Genomic DNA, 19,931 nt, shown 5'->3' with positions numbered 1-19,931 from the left:
ATCCAATGTGCGATACACAGAAAAAGCAGCTGCTGCAACATGAACTGCATTGAGGGCCACACAACACATACGCAATTAAAGGTGCAAAATATAGAGGGAAGCTTCAAAATACGCTCTGTAGCACTGCAAAGTATAACATATATTGTATGTGTACACTAGAGAGAAAAAACATTTATTCGGACCATCGAGGTGGTTGCTCTTGAGGTCGAGTGGGTGGTGTCCTCATTCCAGGACACCACTGGCCATGGCTGCTCGACGTACTTGGTGGACGAGAGCTTCTTGTCCCGCCAGGGTACCTCCCACCGCTTAAATGACGTGTTAGGCGTCTTTAAGTTTTGAGGTTTGCCCCCACATTCCTACTATATATGTGAAAGAGTGTAGGGCGTGTGTAGCCGCACCAGGGGCAGATGCCGCGATATGTATGTGGGAGCATTTTACTGTACCTGTGTAGGTTTGGAAATGTGTTGGTCTGAATAAGTCGGAGAGCTACTGCATCTTCAGTGCTGAGCTTTCTGTGAAGCGGAGGATAAATCCTGCGGTTGAGTCGGTCGCTGGATTTCGAGTCGGTCTCAGTAATTGGACGGCAGGGGCATGAAGGTAAAGGGTGGGGATTGACGAGACGATTGGTCTTGTCCCGCTCGGTTGATTAGCGCTCGAGCTAAGCCGTTCGCCCTTTCGTTCCCCTCTAGACCCGCGTGGCCCGGCGTTCACGTGATTTGATGGTATTCTTGCAGCCTCGGGCCTAGAATCTGAGCCGCCAGCAGCGGTGTTCGTCCGTTGGTAAAGTTACGGCAGGCCTGTTGCGAGTCGGTAACGACATGAACTTCCCTGCCTACCCTGGCTTTTTGCTTTATTACCAGCGCCGCGGCTATGGTCTCAGCTGCAGCTGGGGTCTCTGCCCTTACGGAGGCCGCGAGGGTCAAGGAGTTGTCTCTCCCGTTCACGGCGGCTACCACGAAGAGGCCCATGGTACGGTACATGGTACGCCACCACGTCCACGTACGTTACGTACGGGTCCCCCTGAACTGTCGGCTCTGTCTGTCGACGCGAGCCTTGCGCCGTCCTTCATGTAGTTCATGACTCATGTGCTTCGTTATCGGGTTCGCCTTGATCTTGCCTCTGACCTCAGGCGGGAGTGGTCGTTGCCCATCTAGGGCACAGAGCTCCGTTGCCGTTCCGGTCCGGTGGAGGACGGCTCTGCCCGCCGCCGTGTTCTGTAGTCTGGCCTTTTGCGAAGCCATAACCGCGTCCGACAGCTCAGCGAACGTGTTGTGGATCCCGAGGGCCGCTAACTTCTCGTTTGAGGTGGTGACAGGGGGACCCAGGGTTGTTTTGTACACGCCTCTAATGATGGCATCGACTTGTTCTTGGTCACGTTTGTTTAACGAGTGGTAGGGATACGGCATGCTATATATACGTTATTCTGCTGATCACCAGAGCCTGGACGACGCGAAGCGTGTTCTCTTCTCGCATACCCTTGCGGCTTCTTGCAATTCGTTTGATAATTTCGAGATCTGGCTGGTGGTAGACTTTAGGGTTTGGATGGTGTGGGAGGCTTTCAGGTTGCTCTGAATCCAAAAACCCAGAATCCTAGTCTTATTGCCTTCCGTGATCTTCTGGCCCTCAAGATAGAGGTCAATAGGGCCGGGGGACTTGTAGATTCCTCCTCCGTGCACCCGGATCAGCTCGGACTTCTCGGGCGGGCAACGCATCCCGCTCGCTGCCGCAAATCTCTCCACGGCCATCGCGGCCTCTTGAAGGGTCGCCTCATTTCGCGCTAGGGAGCCCTTGGTGGCCCATAGCGTGATGTCGTCTGCGTACAGGGGGTAACCTAGGTCGGGGATTTTCCGCAGCTCTGTGGTCAGCGCTAGCACCGCGACGTTTAAGAGAATCGGGGAGACTATCGCCCCTTGCGGTATTCCTTTGTTCGGCACGTCGGTCGTACCCGATCGAGTCCGAGTTTCGGCGTGGATGCCGAGATGCTGAGGATGTAGTCATCGCTGCCCAATGTTTCGCCCAAGTGCACCCATGAGTATTCCCTTACGTTTTTGACAAATGACAGGTCCGGAAACGTGTCTCGACTTACACTGTTGCCTACTCTGGTTGGTTGGAGGAGGTTGGTTATCAATTCGAGGCCCATTTGGTCAACCGAATAGAGGAGCGACCTCCCCTTTTGCGTGTATTGTTGGTAGCCCCGAGTCGTGTGTCTAGCCCCGTTCATGTCTCCCACCACTACCAGCTGATTGCAGCCAGCGGCTCTCACGCTGTCGTAAATGATGTTGCGGAAGTCGTCTTTCTGAGCCCTCGGCGGACTGTACAAATTCAGGATGAAAGTGGTGCGTCTTACTCTCTTCTGCGGGAGGACTTCCACTAGCACGCGATTAATGTTGTGATTTTCATAATGTTGTCCCACGGCCGTCACCGTTTTGTGAACTAGAACCGCGACCTTCGGTGATCCCGCGTGTTTAACTACGTAGTAACCCTGTAGCCTGATCGGCTGGTTCCCGACCTCCTGAAGGCAGATGACGTCCGGGGGTGGGGGGGGGGAGGGGGGGTGTATAGATGATTTTGGATGAAGAGTTGAAGTGAACTTGCCTTCTTGTTGAAAGAGCGACAATTCCACTGCCAGATCTCGAGGTGTTCGGGCGCGTTGCGAGTGGTGTTAGGCATTGCTGACGTTCATGCCACCGCCGTCGCAGTTGTCGGCGTCCCTGACGTCACCCGTGTTGTTTATGCGCCTGTACGCCTTGATGCGTGGGTTGCTGCTCTCGTCGTCGACCCGCTTGCGCGAGCCAAACTCAACCTTGCGTATTCTTCTTTCAAGGTCTTCATGGCTTAGTGTGTTCTCCTTGACTTTATTGTTTAATTCGCCCATCTGGTAAAGCATCTGTTGTATCGTAGCATAAATACCTTTGAGGGTGACTACACTTGACCGGCCTGCCGCTGCCGAGGCCGCACCGGGGAGCGATGAGGGCGTGGTGGTTCTTGAGGGGGAAGGAATGGAGATGGCGGGCTGGTGGCCTATCGTTCCGCTTTGCGGCCCTGCCTGTGTGTTGTTGCTTGTTTTGCTTAGCGACGCTTCTAAGCATTGCATGCGTTGATTTATGTCGTTAACCTGAGATTTGAGTTTTTTTTCTTCTAAATGTTTCTATTCTATTTTCTTCTAAATGTTGAAAAAAAAGCAATGCATCAATGTCCCATTTGCCTTCAATTTTATTATCAAGGTTTATCAGTCAAGGTGGCTGTTCGAGATTTGCTGGCTGCCTCAGTGTAAGAAAAAGAAAGAAATTGGGTGAATGTCGACACCAGTGCCACTGCTTCTTGCCTCTGACCTGCACGCGCCTCCACGACATCTTTGTTGGTGGAGTCTGCACAGAGGTTTGCTTATGCACCGCATAGGTCACAACCAGAATATCATGTAATGTTTATGCACCACACTGTTCACAAACTATACCAAAATGCAAACAGCAGTTAATGTAGATGCACACTGCAACACATCAACACAGTGGCATTTGTTGAGGGAGGGATGGTGCGAGGTGCATGCAGAAGAACGAATGACACGTGCTTATGTATTTATTTATTTATATACCTGGTAGGGTGCAATTGAGGTTGGAATATTAGGTGAGGGGGAATAAAAAAGTGGTTACAAAGGAAGAAGGGCACAACATTCTATAATGCTGAACAAGTAATAATAGAAAAAATTACCGCCCATGCACCCCGTACAGATGGTAAACCGGTGAAGCTGAAATGTGCGGCTCCGTCGTTTATCACTGGTTTAATTCCGACGGTTTATTAAAGTCTTTCTCAATTATTGGTTACGTCTTTGTTTCTTAATGAGGTTACGGACACGTTTGGCTTGGGTTCATCACATTGTTTATTTGAAATGCCACACATCACGCTTCGCATAATCACCATCATGAAGGGTGCAATGAGTGGTACATTGTGTTAATCCAGTAGGTTCATCAAAGTATCTGAAATATGTTAAGTATTTTTGTGTCGTAATGCGCTAATCATAGTATTTATGACTCGGTTATGCACTGTAGTTACGAAGTGACACACCGGTGCCGCACATTTCATTTAATTAAATACAGTGACACATTTTGAACCTATTGCGGAGTCGGAGAGAGACTGCCGCACGCGCTCTCTGCTTCGAGAGAGAAACAACGTCACTATCAGTGTAGCGAATGACCCACCACACCTTTGCTGCGAGATAACTATGACATCATGATCATGTCTTAACCCCATCCCTCTTTGTGTCCCTTCCCTGCAATAATACGTAGATAAATGTATATGTTTTAAATGCATGACCATTTATATGCCTACACAACGAGAAATTTGTCTGTCCGTCACGTAAAACGAATGCAATGGCTCATAGCCCCCTAAACAATGGCTCATACCCCTGCATTAGAGTTGCTGTGGTCGGACTACGAGTGTTTCGCCTAGGCATATAGAGCTTTGCTGTAAAAAGGATGAACACTTTTATGCTAGAGACGAAGACGATCATAAGGCGCACTAACAAATGAAAGTTTATTGAACATGCGGAGTAAATGCTGGTTGACAAGCAATGAATCGAAGGTACCCAAAAAAGAGGAGCAAGAACAGGTGTGTTTCCATACAGATCCCAACAAGAAACGCATCCATCTCTGAAAGTGCAACACAGGCCATGCTGACACAAAATTCTCCTAGTGTCTTTGCATCTACAGCTTCCATAATTTCTCTGGGCAGCCGATCTCCACAGAATGCTAGCTTCTTCCTCTACAATGCACTCTCGACATCTGAGCATGCATTGTAGATGAAGAAGCTAGCATTCTGTGCAGATCTGCTGCCTAAAGAAATTACGGAAGCTGTAGATCTAGAAACGCTGGGATAATCTCGACAGCATGGGCTCCGTTAGAAATGTATGCATTTCCTGTCAGGAAAAACACATTAATTCTTGCTTCTCCTTGTTGTGTGTGTTCAGTTTATTGCTTGTCAGCCAACATTTACTCGCCATGTACATTAAATATTCTGTTGTTAAATGGTCTCGGTTTTCTTGTTCGTCCTATTTGTTATCTTGTGCCATTTGCAGCCAGGCTATTCTTTATTTTTTTAGACTGCTACAAGTGGCATTAATGGCCCTTATGATACTTCTGTGTACCTTATAAAATCTTTTATTTGGGCAATGTTGCAAGAGTGTATAGTGTGAAGACAGTAAGAACAGGGCACGCTAACTTCTAATTAAAAGGTTTATTGTGAGAATGCAGCGATTTATAAAGGTTACCAGAAAGTAGTACAGCAACAAGGCCTGATAAAAACCAATGCTTGATTAAACCAAACAATCAGAAACAGTAAAGAGAGAAAATACAAATAAATATACAAGTCCAGGGAAAAAAGCATTCTGATCACCAACTGCGCATGCGACCACCTTCCAAGTAAAATAGCTTTTTTTTTTCCAATGGCATGGAACTGGAAGACTGTGCTTGCATAAGAAAGCTGTCAATCTGTCTATTGGAAAAAGAACATTGTTTGTTGGAAGGTGCTGGCATGCGTGATTGGCGATTGTAGTGATTTGTTTTTTCCTGCACTTTGAATTTTTACCTGCGTTTTCTTTCTGTAACATTTTTATTTATGTTTGGTTGCATCAAGCACCGATTTTTACCTGTCCATCTTGCTGTCTTATTTTTTTCTGGTAAACTGGACAAATTGCCTCATTTTCACAATAAATCTTAGTTGGAAGTTAGCCCTCAACCCTTTCAAATGCCATCCTGTCTACACTGCTTCATGCTATGCGCCCTTGCCACATTTGTATGTGTATATGTGTGCGTCCGTGCACATAGATTTGGATGTGAAATCAGGGCCTTAGGTGGGGACATTGTTTTTCTCCTGTGCAGCCTCATGAATTCATTCATTACTGCGCAAAAGAAAGACAATAAACGAGAACGAAGTGACCGCACAGAGTGATTTGATCTTCACCGTTGTCTTTTTTTTCGCTATAGTTAATAATTAATCCATGCCAACTCCTCCAGTTTTCATTTCTTGTGTTGGGCTCATGAGCCCACTTATGTTGCGGTATATCTGCATGGCTATGTTTCGTGTAATTTAATTTCTTAGCCATGTGCTTGCAGGTCGCGTGTCAATCTGCCGATTTTCCTGATGATATTGTGTGATGTATAGGCACTGACAATTTCTGGTGAATCCATGCAGGCATGCAGGATGTTGTAGTCTGCAAATTCGCACTGTAAGTGCTGCTTTGATTGCTCTCAGTTCAGCTTTTCTGGTTGTATGGTATTTAGTTTTATGTAGTGTCATACTACTGTTAAACTGTTATTGCCACATCAGTGTACTATATGTGCCTGAAGTTTGTTTGTATGTTCATGATTAGCAACCTCTTCTGTATGTTTGGCAATTGCATATAGTCCCCTGGCCTAATTGTTTACCCTCATATTGCATGGTATGGGCCCGCTGTGTTTCACGTTCAGGTGCTCCTGAGGTAGTGTTTCTAAAGGGAGTGGTAGTCGTCTTTGCATCTCACGTGCTAGCTGGCGTAGTATCTTGCAACCAGGTTCCAAGCTTTTGAGGCAGAAAAATTGGGCCACAGGCTGCAACTCAACTCTGTCTAGGTGCTTGTTCGTTTCCTCTTTCTCGCAGAGGTCTTCAAGAATGGTAAAGTTGGAATGACCTCTCAGTACCCGATGCCTGTATTCGATGAGTTCTCTCTTTTTTGTGTGTGTGTGTGCTGCTGGTAATTCAACTGTACAATACTTTGGACACAAGTGCAGTATATGTGATTTTCCATAGTATCCGCTTGTCCATCCCCATGGTTTTAATATTATTCTTTTCACTGGGTGTAGAATAGGCATGGCATAATTGTTTCGCCCACGTGCTCGCTCTCCCATCTTGGTCTTACACTAGCCGTTCATTTGGGGCTGTTGACTTGCAGATATATTTGTCCAGCTATGTGAAGCACAATGTGCAATATGGGGTAGTTCTTGATTCTGGTCTTATTTCTGATGTCGATGTAAACTGACTTATCAGAAAATGAGAGGCCAGACTGGCTGAGAAAGTATGCCACGTTGTCGAGAGCTTGTTGCATCATTCTTGATTTCTGTATAAGGTAGCTTTCCCATAGACTCTAGTACTCGATAGACTGTAGTGCTTCTTGGAGCATGCTTGTGTTGTTGGTGTGGGTGGGCGAAATTTACGTCCAACTCTAACCTGGAATTTTCTGTCGTTCAAACAGTTACGGTTTAACTTACGTGCTCTGCCACCAATTATTTTGCTCATCGTTCCTCATATTAGAGTAGCATGATGTGCTGTATTAAAAAGCCTCTTCACTTTCTTCATTCTTTCATAAGTGGTATTACACAATGCCCTCTAATAAAGTTACTAATGCTTATGGCCCACTCATATCTGCCAGAAGGGACAACTCTTGAAAGAAGGTTTTCTTTGTGCTTTGTGCATGATGTATGAGCATTCATGTCTTTTGAGATTTATACATCTGTAGAACCAGCTACCTGATGGAATGTTTACTATGGCTGACCATGCTTATTTGTGCAGTGCTGTTGAACACCAGATATTGATGCAATGAATGTTTATACATTCGAAATATCAGAAAAGATGCTTGTTATACAATTGTGCCCTTTGCTTTCGAGTGGTGTTAATAGTGCTTGTTAGATTTTGCATATGCATGCCCACTTATGCAACAGTCTTGCAAAGCTTAAGGGTTCAATAAATGATAATGATAATGATAGTAAATAATCAAAGCGCAAGAGCTTCTTTTGCCTTTTTTTCCCATCGAAATGCGACTGCCACGGCTGGCAATACAACCCCTCACCTTGTGTTAGCAGCAGAATGCTATAGCCAGTGGTAGGCGAATAAATTGAGCAATTTCTTTGTCTGCAGATGTTTTCTTCTTGCCTGTATGCAAGTAAAGCTGGCAATACGTGTGTCATCACAAAAAACAGGTTGTGGTCCTCTATTGAATAAATTGCACATTGTGTATAGTTGAAATGCAGAAATTTCATTTAAAATCCCACGGTGATATGTTCTTGCAAGTAGCATGGTACTTCATTACTTATGAAGGTAGTAATCACAGAGGATATCGTCATATGGGATTACACACTAATAGATGTTGTCACAAACTTATCAGAAACTGTTATTAGACACCTGTAAAGCATGTATGTTTTTGCACACTTGATTAGCTGTGGACGTGCAAGAAACGTTTATATTTAAAATACTCACAGAAAGGGACGAAACTGGATGAATTCACTGCACAGTTTTGATTTACTTTTCTTTAACGTGTCGTTTTCTACTGTTTTATCCCCACAAGAACACGCTGTTTGCCTGCTTTTTGCATTGTTGCACGAGTTTTACATGACGGTGCAGGACGGTACGTTGTCGCTGTGCCACTATAGCAAGCCAATAATTTACTAAACACAGAGCTAACTACCGTTCAAGCAAATGTTAATACAGGGGCAGTAAGGTTACAAAGTCCGCAACATATTCAAGGTTTATTGGTTTCTATGGAGGAAAAATAATTCTCCAGAGAAGAGATGCAACTTAACGTGCATGAAATAGTTGAAAACAAATTGACGACGCTGTTTATTCAAGCCACGGAGTTAATGCTATCGCAGGAAGTTCATTACGTTAGCCTGCACGTTTGCCATGTGAAAATAAGTGAGGTGAGATAACCTTTCAAGGTACATCGGGAAAGTCGCGCTTGAAAACCGACAAGAAAATCCAGCAGAACAGTACCGCGTTCTGCACAACGTTGAAACATCGGGTACTCTGCTGTCTGCAAGGATTGGGTTCGGGCATGAAATAAATGGTAGCTGGCCCATGCCGTCGTCCAACTTATCCACGCTGAGGACGTTGTTGAAGGGGGAGACTTGTTCTCATCGAGAACGAGGAATATGGGATTTATTTACAGTATCTACATGAAGGGTGGAGAACGTTACAGTTCGTCCGCCTAGCATGACTGAAAGAGAATGCACACCACGCAGCCTTCAACGGCTGCTTAAAAACTCTGTCCTCCCTATAGTCAGATACAACTTTAGAAAAAAGGGGGCGTTTACTCCTCCGAGGCGGATGCACACGACATCCACCAATGGGCGTGCACTCTGGACCGACGTCATGCGCCGGGCGGCCGGTGACTTCGCCGCTTCGGTCATCTGGGCGGGGCCTCCCCTTTTTTCTAAAGTTGTATACGACTATAGATGCCCAGGTGAGGGAAAACGGCCATTCAACCTTCGACCAATGGGAGCGCCCAAAGTCATCGTAGCCGGCCCGCTTTGAGGGGGAGGGTTTACACACTCACTTCCGCACAGACTTCACTGAACACACCGAGGTGAGAGGGTTCTCGCAGACAGGGGTCTTGCCCCAAGCAGGCGCCTCTTGATCCAAGAACTGACCCCGTAGACAGAGACCGCCTCTGTCCATTGACCGACGACTTCTGGCGCATATGAGACCGCAGCTGCAAAATATCTCTTTCCAGGAATTCCCCCGCTTTAAACAACCCGAGGCGGCGACTGCGAATCCACTACCAATACTCGGTCCGCCGACCGCGTTTAGTCATAGCGGCACCGAGGGGGTGTTGATGCGGCACATCGTCGTCCCTACAAAGCGAGTCGCCCCCGCAGGTGGGAAAAGGTTCCGAGGTCACTTCTGGGAAGCTCGCCACCCCCGCACCTGCAGCTCGCTGGGAAAATTTTGTAGGTCGGTACCCTTGCAGAGCTGACCCCCGCAGTCAGTGGCCGCTGCGTCTGTCCATTGACTGTGACGACTTCTGGGGCCCGTGAGACCGCACCGGAAAACGCCCTGTTCCAGGAGTTCTCTCGCTCCAAACAAACGTGAAGGCGACGGCGAATCAACTAACAATACTCGGTCCGCCGACTGTCACTAGACATGCCAGCGCCGTCGAGCTGTTGACGAGGTGCATTGTTGTCTTCACAAAGAGAGTCGTCGCAGCGGGCTGGGAGGGTTCGGAGGTCGCTTCTCCGAAGATCGCCAGCCGCTGCAGGCCGATCGTAGCATGTCTTGTCATTTGCCCTTGCCGAGGTAGAAATTATTGAAGGTGCTCCGTAGGCGTCAATTTTTTTATGCTACTCAACAGCAAATTGTGACGACTCCAAAAGGTCATGCCGTCTCGCGGGGATTGAACACCCGACCCGCAAAACCGTACGAAGCAAACATGAAAATGCACTTCATTTGCTGCGTAGCGTGTCAACGAACGCATAGAAATGGGAGAATGGAATCTGCGGTACAAATTTTTTATTCTCCCTTGGCGTACGTACCGAATTCGGCAACCCACGTCACCAAGCATTGCACTTGTTGAGCGAGACGCCAATTCCCGAAACAAACCGGCGAGATAGCTCTCCGCGCGATTTCGACTGTGCCACCAACCGGTTGGTCACAGCCGAAAATCGGGGGGTGGACACGGCGACTAAGATTTTCGTCGCAAACGACGGAAATTGCACTTCCGGTTCGACTAAAATCGCATCATGTGAAACAGGCAAGTGGGTGCCAAGAGAAGGGAAGCGCAGTCGAGAACGGCAGATAATTAAGTGGTGTGATTAAATTAAGAAGTTTGCAGGCACAACGGGGAATCAGCGGGCCCAAAACAGGGGTACAGTTGGAGATCGCTGGGAAAGGCCTTCATCGTGCAGTGGACATAAATAAGCGGATGATGATGATAGTCTCAACACAATGTGCTTAGTTGTTTTTAGATATCTTTAGTGTACCTATTTCTCCTTGTTTTGCAAAGAAAACGCGCGAAATATCAGAAAAGCCGACGCGGTAATCCGTCTCCGTGCTCTCGCCTCTGGAAGAAAGGGGTGCAATTAGGCGTTGGGCTGCTGCTGAGCACGAGGTCACGGGATCGAATACCTGCCGCACGGTGGCCGCATTCCCGTACCGGGAAAGGATTGCAAAAACGCATTGGAAGTGAACGCTAAAGAAGAGGTGGTGAAAACGATTCCGACCACTACTGCGTAGCTCGCAATCAGATGCATAAAACGCCAGAACTTAGTTTTTTTACAACACATTAAAATGAGTACCCTAATGAATGTACCAAAACAAGACAAAATTTATAGTACCGATAATACTGACAACAAAACAATGAAGACTAAATGAGATATTGAATTAAAAGTGCATCACAAGACTTTAAAAGAAAAGCGAGAAGGAGCGTAAATAATTCGCACGCTAGTAAGAGGATATAATTTTTGAAAGGTACGTTTCCGGTGTGTATACCGGAAATGACTTACCTAGCGGTTTCACTTGTTATCTTATTAGTTCACTTAATTTTTTAGCACATTGTGTTTTCATACAGTAACGCTTCAGTGCGTTAAGTAAATGAGGACGTTGTTTTCCATTTAAAGTTACGTACACTCAGCGGAAATTTTATACTCAATGCCAACACAGCGAAACCAGGATTCCGGAATAACCTACTATAATAAGCTCGTTAGAAAGTAGTGCCACAAACATCTAATAGAAAGCAATGGTAAGATTATAGTGAAACATTGTTGTAGTGAATGATGCACTCTTTTCTTAAAGCAAATAGCTGGCGTTAGAACAGGGTGAACAATGGTAAATAACACACAAGACCCACCTACACCAACTCAGGATATTCACGGCTTGCTTTGCGAGCACGAAGTACGGAAAGATGGGGAGAACATTTTATAATTCTGCGTCATGGTGCCCAATAACAAAGAGAACAATACACAGAAAAGCTAGAATTATCGAAGTAAATGTACAGAGTGATGTCATAATGTATAGACTCTTTGTACTTTCATTCCCTGTATCAAAGATGGCGCAATACAATGCTTATTCCACATCTTACTCTGTTTTCAAACTATTGTGTGGCTTATATGCTCCAGGCGGTTGCGTTTTTCTTCCTTCCTCTCAAAAAGTGGTTCGAGGGTAGAGTCGTACGTAATCCGTGTTTTGATTTGAGACTATACGAAAAGATTGTACATGGAGCTACGTACCGTTAGAAAAGCCGTGTTCTTGTTTCCTTTGGTTCGGCATGAGTGTACAATACTTCTCTGGATACGAAAACAAATGCCTTTATAATAGCAGACCTCAGTCTTACAATAAATTCTGCGCGGTCTTTTTTTTTTTTTTTTGAGGCTGCGGACGGCTCAGATAGTCCTGTTTGCCTTGGTTCGGCAAAACCCTGTAATGCATCACTTTAGAGAGGGAAGAAGAAAGCCATTCCAAATGCCACTACAAAGTTTCAAAGTGAAAGATACAGGCTTTTTTTTTATTTTATACTTACATTGATAAAAAAGAAACTCCGCAGTTTCGCGTGCTTTTTTTTTTATTGATCACCCGCTCTCAAGATGACGTCGAAAGTTACGTTCATTCGCGTCGTATGTGGGTAAGGGTCAAAAACAGAAAGGAAGATACAAAAGGCACTGCTCTGCCAGGGCGAGCTGTCGACCCCAAGCAGCAGCTGCAAGTTTTGTTCTTTTATTTTTGCTAGTTGCCTCCGCATTACATCGCAACGCTTATCTCTACCTTTCTCTGCCCAGCTCCCCTCGCCGCTTTTCCGCTCCCATTTCTCCTCACACTGTAGCTTTTCTTTTTCTTCTGTGTCTACCTATTGTTACCGGAAAAGAGCATTAGATATCGGCTATCAAATACACATGCTTCAGAGGCGCCAAGGCGCTAAGTGAATATAGAATCCACGAGTAACACAACACAGTCTACGTACGAACATAATGTGTGGTGGGTATTGCTATATGGAACCATTATATTACTACGTTTACAGTGTCTTTGGTTTTTCATAAGGGCAAGTATCGAACGTTAAAAGTCTGAACTTACACGTCTGCCAGAAAGGTTCAGTGTACTGCTTGTGCACCGATGTGAGATGCCGAAATCGTGTATTGCCACGCAACAGGCAACACAAAGTCCTCGACAAAATGTTAACGTCATCAGCTGACGGGCGCGCGAGGAAACGTATGCTGACGAAGCACATTACGTGGTCGTTGTTGTTGTTTACGCGCTAAGAGCTGTAGAGAGCAAAGCGCCTCAGCTGTCACGCACGACCTTTGCAACTACCGCCTGCCAAAGGCGTATACGGACACTTACGTTACCTCGTACCCATTCTCGCAGGCGGCTCGGTGTCCAACCTGTACGCTGTGATGGCGGCGCGGCACAAGATGTTCCCCAACTACAAGACCATGGGACTCAAAGCGCTGCCACAGCTCGTCATGTACACTTCAGAAGACGTGAGCGACCCAAAACTGCTATCAGAAACCCCCAGCCCTACTCTATATGTTTTCTGTTCCCGGTCACTGCAGTGCCATCTAGTACAGCAAGAAAAAAGAAAAAAAAAACAGACGCAAAAAAGCACACGAATTCGACAAAACATTCATATTTCTTTCGCAAGCTTTTTTACTCATACTGGAAATTTACTTATACATCCATATACATACATATATATATATATATATATATATATATATATATATATATATATATATATATATATATATATATATATATATATATATATATATATAATCTTACGAACATCTTTGTAAATTAGTTCAGTCCTGATCACACACACCATCAGTCTGTACTCGTATATCACACAATGCGCACATGCACGCGTATGGGCCGATGCCCGAAGTCAAGACCGGCTGTCGGCGACTTGCGCGTGTGTTCTGTCGCGCGTCCAAAGTGAATGGGGAAGGAGGGAAACAATAAAAAAGGAAGCGAGGAAGCGCACACGGAAAGTGTGCTCGCAGGGAAAGCGCAAGCGCAAGCAACCACGGTGGCGACAGCTTGCGGCAGCACGACGAGTTGTTCGGCCCCTCCTTCCCTCCCCCGGCCCCTCCAGCTCGCACACGCGCGTCCTTCCCTAATCGGCGCGTGCCTTATTGGTTTCATTTCGGCCGGAGCACGCGCAGCACGGAGTCTACGAGAGGTGCCGTTACTGTTACTGCTTTCTCGAGCGACAACGGGCGCCCCGGAGCGGCAGCAGCTTGTCCGCCCCGGACGCTCACCGCCAAAGTGCCTCTTTTGCAGCGGCGCCCAGTTTCGCGACATTTCCCGCTATGCAGCTCCGGAATGTTTTTCTTTCCCGCTTAATGCTGTATTTCTTTATATATCTCTCCCCCCCCCCTCTTTTTTTTTCCCTACTGCCTTCTGTTTTTCTTCTGCGTGACGTTAACCGCCGGGCCTCTCGTACGGCGGCCGTCATTTGGACGTTCTGCCTCGTGTGACTCACCGCGGCTGGCGCGTGCTGCAAACGCGGGCCGGTGCCGCTCGGGCAGGGATGCCGGGAACAGCGCGACTATAGGCGCGGAGCGCACACGCAGGATGAGCGCGACCGCAGCTTGCCCAATCCAAGGAAGACGGGGGCGAAGAGGCAGCGAAATTCTGCAATGGAACGAAATCAGCTTGACTGTCACTATTCGGCATTCTATTTTCCCGCTAATCGACGTCTTTGAATTTGAACAATATGTACGTTTGAGTCCTCTATAAAAGCAAACCACGTAGCTGCTGTCTTTTTTTTTTCTTTAATGAGTGAGTGCTGGGATAACTATTTAAGAAGGTCGAAGAACCTGCAACAGGAAACACTCGTGCGAGTAACATCACCGCGTTGTAGTGACGGTGAACAACCGCAGTCGCACAACGCAAATCACGAAACTGACTCTTCATTGGGCGAACCCAGCTAAACAAGTAACGCCCAGCCCAATGATTGCGGCGAGCACGCTCGTCGACATCTGCGGCTGCTTATACACGACTCGTCGAAGGTTTCACAGCAGTCGCTGGTGCTCGCGCAAGTTCCAGAATGTACAGCCCTATTGTCGTCGCGCACGCACTCTCATTACACAAGTCTCGGCGGCAACATAAACAAAAGCTGGCAATAACTTCGAGAAACGTCCGATATAGAAAGGCGTGCCTTGCACTGGGCGATAACTTTGAACATTGGTTAGCCGGCATAAGACGATCACCGGGAAAGATAAAAAATTAATGAGCCATTCCACTGTGTGAAGGTGTATGACCAGCGAAGATGTTTAACGCATGACGCAGAAGTGACAAAGAATGTCGAACAAAAGTACGAACATATTTATTGTCTTGATCTGTGGTCATGGTGACAATATAGGCATGCACACACATTCGCGTGTCCCCTCTGTTATTAAATGTGTCGGTGTTATTAAATGACGATGAACGCGCGAGCAGTGGCACGAGCGCGTTCGCACGGTTGGTGCCGATAATTTTTTAAGGGTCCTTTTTTGAGAAAGTTGGACAGAACATTTTTGTCGAAAAACATTTGTTTTTACCATCGTGCCTGGGGCCTCTTTGGGTACCAGGCGTGACAAGTGTAGTTCAAGGGCGCGTTACGGGTTCCCGAGCCCACAGGGGCGTGTGCCATTGGGCTTGGACCCTTTCTGCACTATCACCAGGGTCGGCCCACATGATGATTGTTTCTGCGCATAGACGCCACGAAACCCCGGATCCGAGCCATATACAGCTTCGCTGCAAAAAGTACACGTGGCAATATCAACGGTGTGCAGCTGCGCCATGTGTCGCAACTGTCTCGCGAAGTGAACGTGGCCGCATTCTCATACGCGCCGACTTTCGGTGACGCGCCATACAACAATAATTATACTAGAGCTGGAACTGAATCGTTAAATGTACAGTGCACATGTCGCGAAATTTGTACTGTTGCGTGAGCGCACAAAGGACAGGAGCTGCAGGTGCACGTGAATGCAGCCCGGACACACACCGACGTGTGTGGCACAGACGTGGGATTGATGCAGCAGAACACATTCCCAGTCAGTTACAACTATTTACTGTTGACAACGTACTATGGTTTTTCAATGAAACCCTACAAAGTAGATAATGCTGCCTCGTGCTTGCCACCGCTGCACCTTAGCCTTGGGAGCCATTTCAGCAGGCGACTGCGGTGAGCAAGATGCAATGGTTTCTGCGGAATGTTTCGTCTGCCTATAATATCTCGATACTACCACGCACGTTTAGATGAATGATCCTGGTGGTTCTTCATACGTCCTCACGCACATGAACAATAAACAAATACGAAAAAGCAGCTTTCATTTCAACCTCCTTAATTAAAATCACGAAGGCACGAAGTTTCATATATAGCGCGAACTGGCCCGCCACGCAAAACTTGGGCAGCGTGTTTAAGTTGCGAGACAGAATCTGTGTCCTGAATAACGCGCATTCTCTGACTATAAGCGAGAACCGAGACATTCACGAGCTAGCCCATCTTTTTCTACATGCGCCTATGCGCCCTTTACAACCTTTGCACCGGCGGTCCGTCGTTCGTCGGGCGCCCGTACGGGCCATGGGTCCAGAGACCTCCGGCAGGACCGAGCCAAGGGTCGAACGAACGGGCAAGCACGGGGCGGAGGAGACGGGGGCACGCCTGGCGGAGAATCAATCGTGGCTGTCAGCGTAATTACTTACCTCCGGGGAGCCATGAAGTGGTTCTCGCAGCGCGAGATTGATCGGCGCGCGCGCTCAGGGCGGCCTATATAGGAGAGCCCATCTTGCGCGGATTAGGCCCCCCTTCCCCACACCCCCTTATCCCTTAAACTAGCTGTAGCGGTCGGTTGGAGGGAGGGGCGCCCTGTTGGGGTAGACAGGGGTCACTGAGGTGGGGAAGGAGCACAGCAGTATCGTTTGTAATCCCGGGAGCGCAGCCTCTCGTGATAGCTGGGCCCGCGATCAGGCCGCCAGAGAAGCTCGGTATGGCGCGCACTTCCCCCGAGTGTGAGCCCAGCCGCGGCTCAGCGCGTGATCCACACGCGGTGATCTTCCTTCACCGACAGCCTGGCCACCCACAACGCAGCAGTCACAGTTCTGCGGCTGCGCGGCCCTTCTTCCCGCACCGTTCCCCCGTGCGCTGCTCGTTATTTCGGCGCCACTTCGCCGCGCCGATAAAGCCAGCAGGCACGAGCTCGGTGCCTTCCTTGTTTCAATGTTCAGCAAGCCGGAAAGTTAATATGGGGGCTCAGCGAAAAACTGCTCCGAGCTACGCATTGCTGAGCACGGGCGCATCGCTGCCGTTGTCCGAGAACGAGAATTCAACAAAAAGAAAACGCACGAAGCATTTCCGATTCGAAGCGCTGAGTTCGCCCACCCTCCTTCCCCGCCACATCTCACGCTGCTGTCGAGACCCAGCGGGATTTGGGACGGGTTGCGCGATGGGTCTACCGCCTTGCCCTTCTTTTTCCTCTCCGATTTCCACCGGAGGCGCCAGCTTACGTATGCTTAAAGATCACACGGCGCATGACACCAGTTGGGCGTGATTCCTGGGGATTTCCCGTACGCCGCTTTGTTTTCATAAGCACCGTCGTGTTGTGCTGGTCAACTGCGGGCAGTGAAGCAAGGTTTGTTCATCGCAGGGTGCGCTTCGCGGGCACCGACGGGCTTGGTGTGCTGCACTTGAATCATTGTCAGTGCCGGGTAGTTCAGCGTCATACATCTGTCTAGACGCACGATAAATATGACTATAGGTATTCTATGAAAAAAAAATGGCTGTGGCTTAGGTAAGGTTAAGCCCAGGATGCGAAGCATACTAGCCTTTATTTTAGTTGTTGAACCACTGTTTAGCCTGGTGAACTGCTGTTGCTTGGCTATATTTGGTTCGGCTAGACGAAGAAACAACTCATGCATTACTGCTTCGCCTTCAAGAGTGGAACGCGACAGCGTTCCCGTCGACCCGCCAAGGGGTGTAAGACAATGGGCTACAGGGCAGCGACTACGCGCCCCGCATTGGACGCGGTGAGCGTCGAGCAAAGCAGCGTTCGGCGCGGCAACGAAATGTGCGCCTGAGCAAGAGACGCACGCCTTAAAAACAGCTCGTTTCTAAGGCAACACCGCATTCACTAGAGGCGCTTTTGTACCGCTTTGAAGCATCGTACTCGTGGCTCAGTGGTAGCGTCTCCGTCCCACACTCCGGAGACCCTGGTTCGATTCCCACCCAGCCCGTCTTGCAAGAGTTGAGCCAAAGCCACTTCTCCTCTGTCGTGACGTCACGGTGTCACGTGGTTTCATGGCGACACCGCCGCGCCTGAGGAGCTGGGTTGAGCTCTCGTAATATGCTTCGCATAAAAAGCTGAATCTTGGCGACCTCTGGAGGTATAATGCAGGGGAGGTCTCCAAGCTAACAGGGCTTTCAAGCCGCCAAATACTGCTAAGCCCGTATAGACGCAAAACATAATTGAGCGCTTCAGCAGCTGAAACAAGGAATTTAGACATTAGTGACATTTTCCGAGCACACTCAGCGCATGTTATACTACGATGCTACGAGAAGGGAACCATTTCAGAAACAGAGATTTAATTCAGTCGTCATGATGCCACTGTCCTTTTTTTTTTCTTTGCCACCTTTCCTCTCTTCTCTGTCATCGTATTGTGCTCGCGTCGTGCATACTTTTCGGTTGCCGATGAAGCGAGCCGCAACAATAACGATCTGCATTTACTCAGACATGTTTCAATAAATCAGGCTGCACTTCCCTATTTTACTCGTAACCTCACTCGTGCAGTCGAGTTACTAGTGTCCCACCTTTCAACGGTAACTTCCACTTGACATCGCGCTCTAAGCACCCTTTGTGCGTGCGCCTCCACAGTTCTGCCGTTTCAGCAGAAAAGCGTGCTTTCGGAAACTTTGCTGCCAACTAAGTTTCGGTCTGCTAATGTACATACACCCAATTATCACGCACTCAGTGGATCACGCAAGAAAGTTATTGAACATATATACGGCATAAACTAAAATTTGCTACCACCTTCATATCTAAACCATCTGTAATGACATTGCGGAACTATAGACTGCTACATCTGTGTTACATTTTGCTACAGGCAAGTACTCTTTATGGCCGAGAGCCTTGACATGGGCTAGCTAGTACATATAGCAATAACGGAAGCCCTGTGGTTGCTCGTTAAGATTGCACGAATTAGAAATGACTGATTTTTTTTTCGTTCCATTCCACAAGTCAAAGTAATGCAATAAAAGAATCTAAATAACGAACAATCATTGCAGTCGTAAGTCGTAAGGCTCGAGGCATCGTCGCCCTTTGTGATACAGCTCCACCTACATGCGCGCGAAGTCGAAAACATCTAAACGCGTTCGGCTCTCGACGCGACCATTCCTCGTAATTTAAGGCAGGCGTGTAATGATGTTCTCGGAAAATACGCCCAAGCCCGTCTCGCGCAGCGCCGGTGCGGTCGGAAGAAACGTCTTCAAAATTGTTCGCGGAAAATTGCAAGCTCGCTCACGTTGGCTTGTAGCGAAACATTCCGAGAACGCCACGAGCGAAGCGCGCCGGCCATTCCGCGCACGCGCCACGTTACAAATTTTTAATAGCTTCGAACAGCTTTGTCAGCGGGGCCCGACAGAAGCAGGCGATGAACCGTCGGCGCCCAGCGACGACCGCGCAGGAATGACGCTCTGCCCGCTGCTGATAGCAGACGGCACGCGTGCGCGACGACACAGCGCGAGGGAATGGGGATGCCGGCGGGGGAAGGGCGCCTGGGGAAGTCGGGTGGGGAAGCCGCCACGAGCGAAGCTGCCGCGAGAAAAAAAAGAAACGAAGCCGAGCCAGGCTTGCAAATTGCCCGCGCCTTTCGGCGCACCGTTGGGCGTGTTCGGTCGGTGAGCCTGCTCTGGAAACGTTACACGGAACGGGAGGAGACGCGGCGCCGGAGATGTATGCAAGCGCGTTAGTGATTCCTCACTCTCCCCGAATTCCCATCCGGCTCTCCCTAGCCGGAAAATGATCGTTTTGCTTCCTGGCATTAAAACAACAGGAGAGGGCAGTGCTCAGAATGTAGAAGAATGCAAAAGCAGGGATGACGTTTTGGGTGAGGGGAAAAAGTATCCCTCTCTCGCAGAAAAATGGTTGCACAGCCTCCAGCCCAAGTAAAGCAATACAACGCTATAGAAGAGGGCGAGAGAAGCAAAAGGCGAGAAGTCTGGG

General features: G+C 48.1%; 1 protein-coding gene across 2 annotated transcripts in view; it reads left to right on the top strand.

The window, feature by feature from the left end:
* Gad1 (glutamate decarboxylase) overlaps positions 1 to 19,931 on the top strand; it is a 138,785-nt gene that overhangs the window by 87,105 nt on the left and 31,749 nt on the right. For both annotated transcript variants that reach the window (XM_070537836.1, XM_065446125.2), the window contains exon 5: positions 13,093 to 13,208. In XM_070537836.1, the coding sequence (XP_070393937.1) occupies positions 13,093 to 13,208 (116 nt within the window). The remainder of the gene's footprint in view (positions 1 to 13,092; positions 13,209 to 19,931) is intronic.

This window comes from Dermacentor albipictus, chromosome 4, assembly GCF_038994185.2.
Source record: "Dermacentor albipictus isolate Rhodes 1998 colony chromosome 4, USDA_Dalb.pri_finalv2, whole genome shotgun sequence".
Lineage (NCBI taxonomy): Eukaryota > Metazoa > Arthropoda > Arachnida > Ixodida > Ixodidae > Dermacentor > Dermacentor albipictus.
This window is presented reverse-complemented; position numbering and strand designations above follow the sequence as displayed.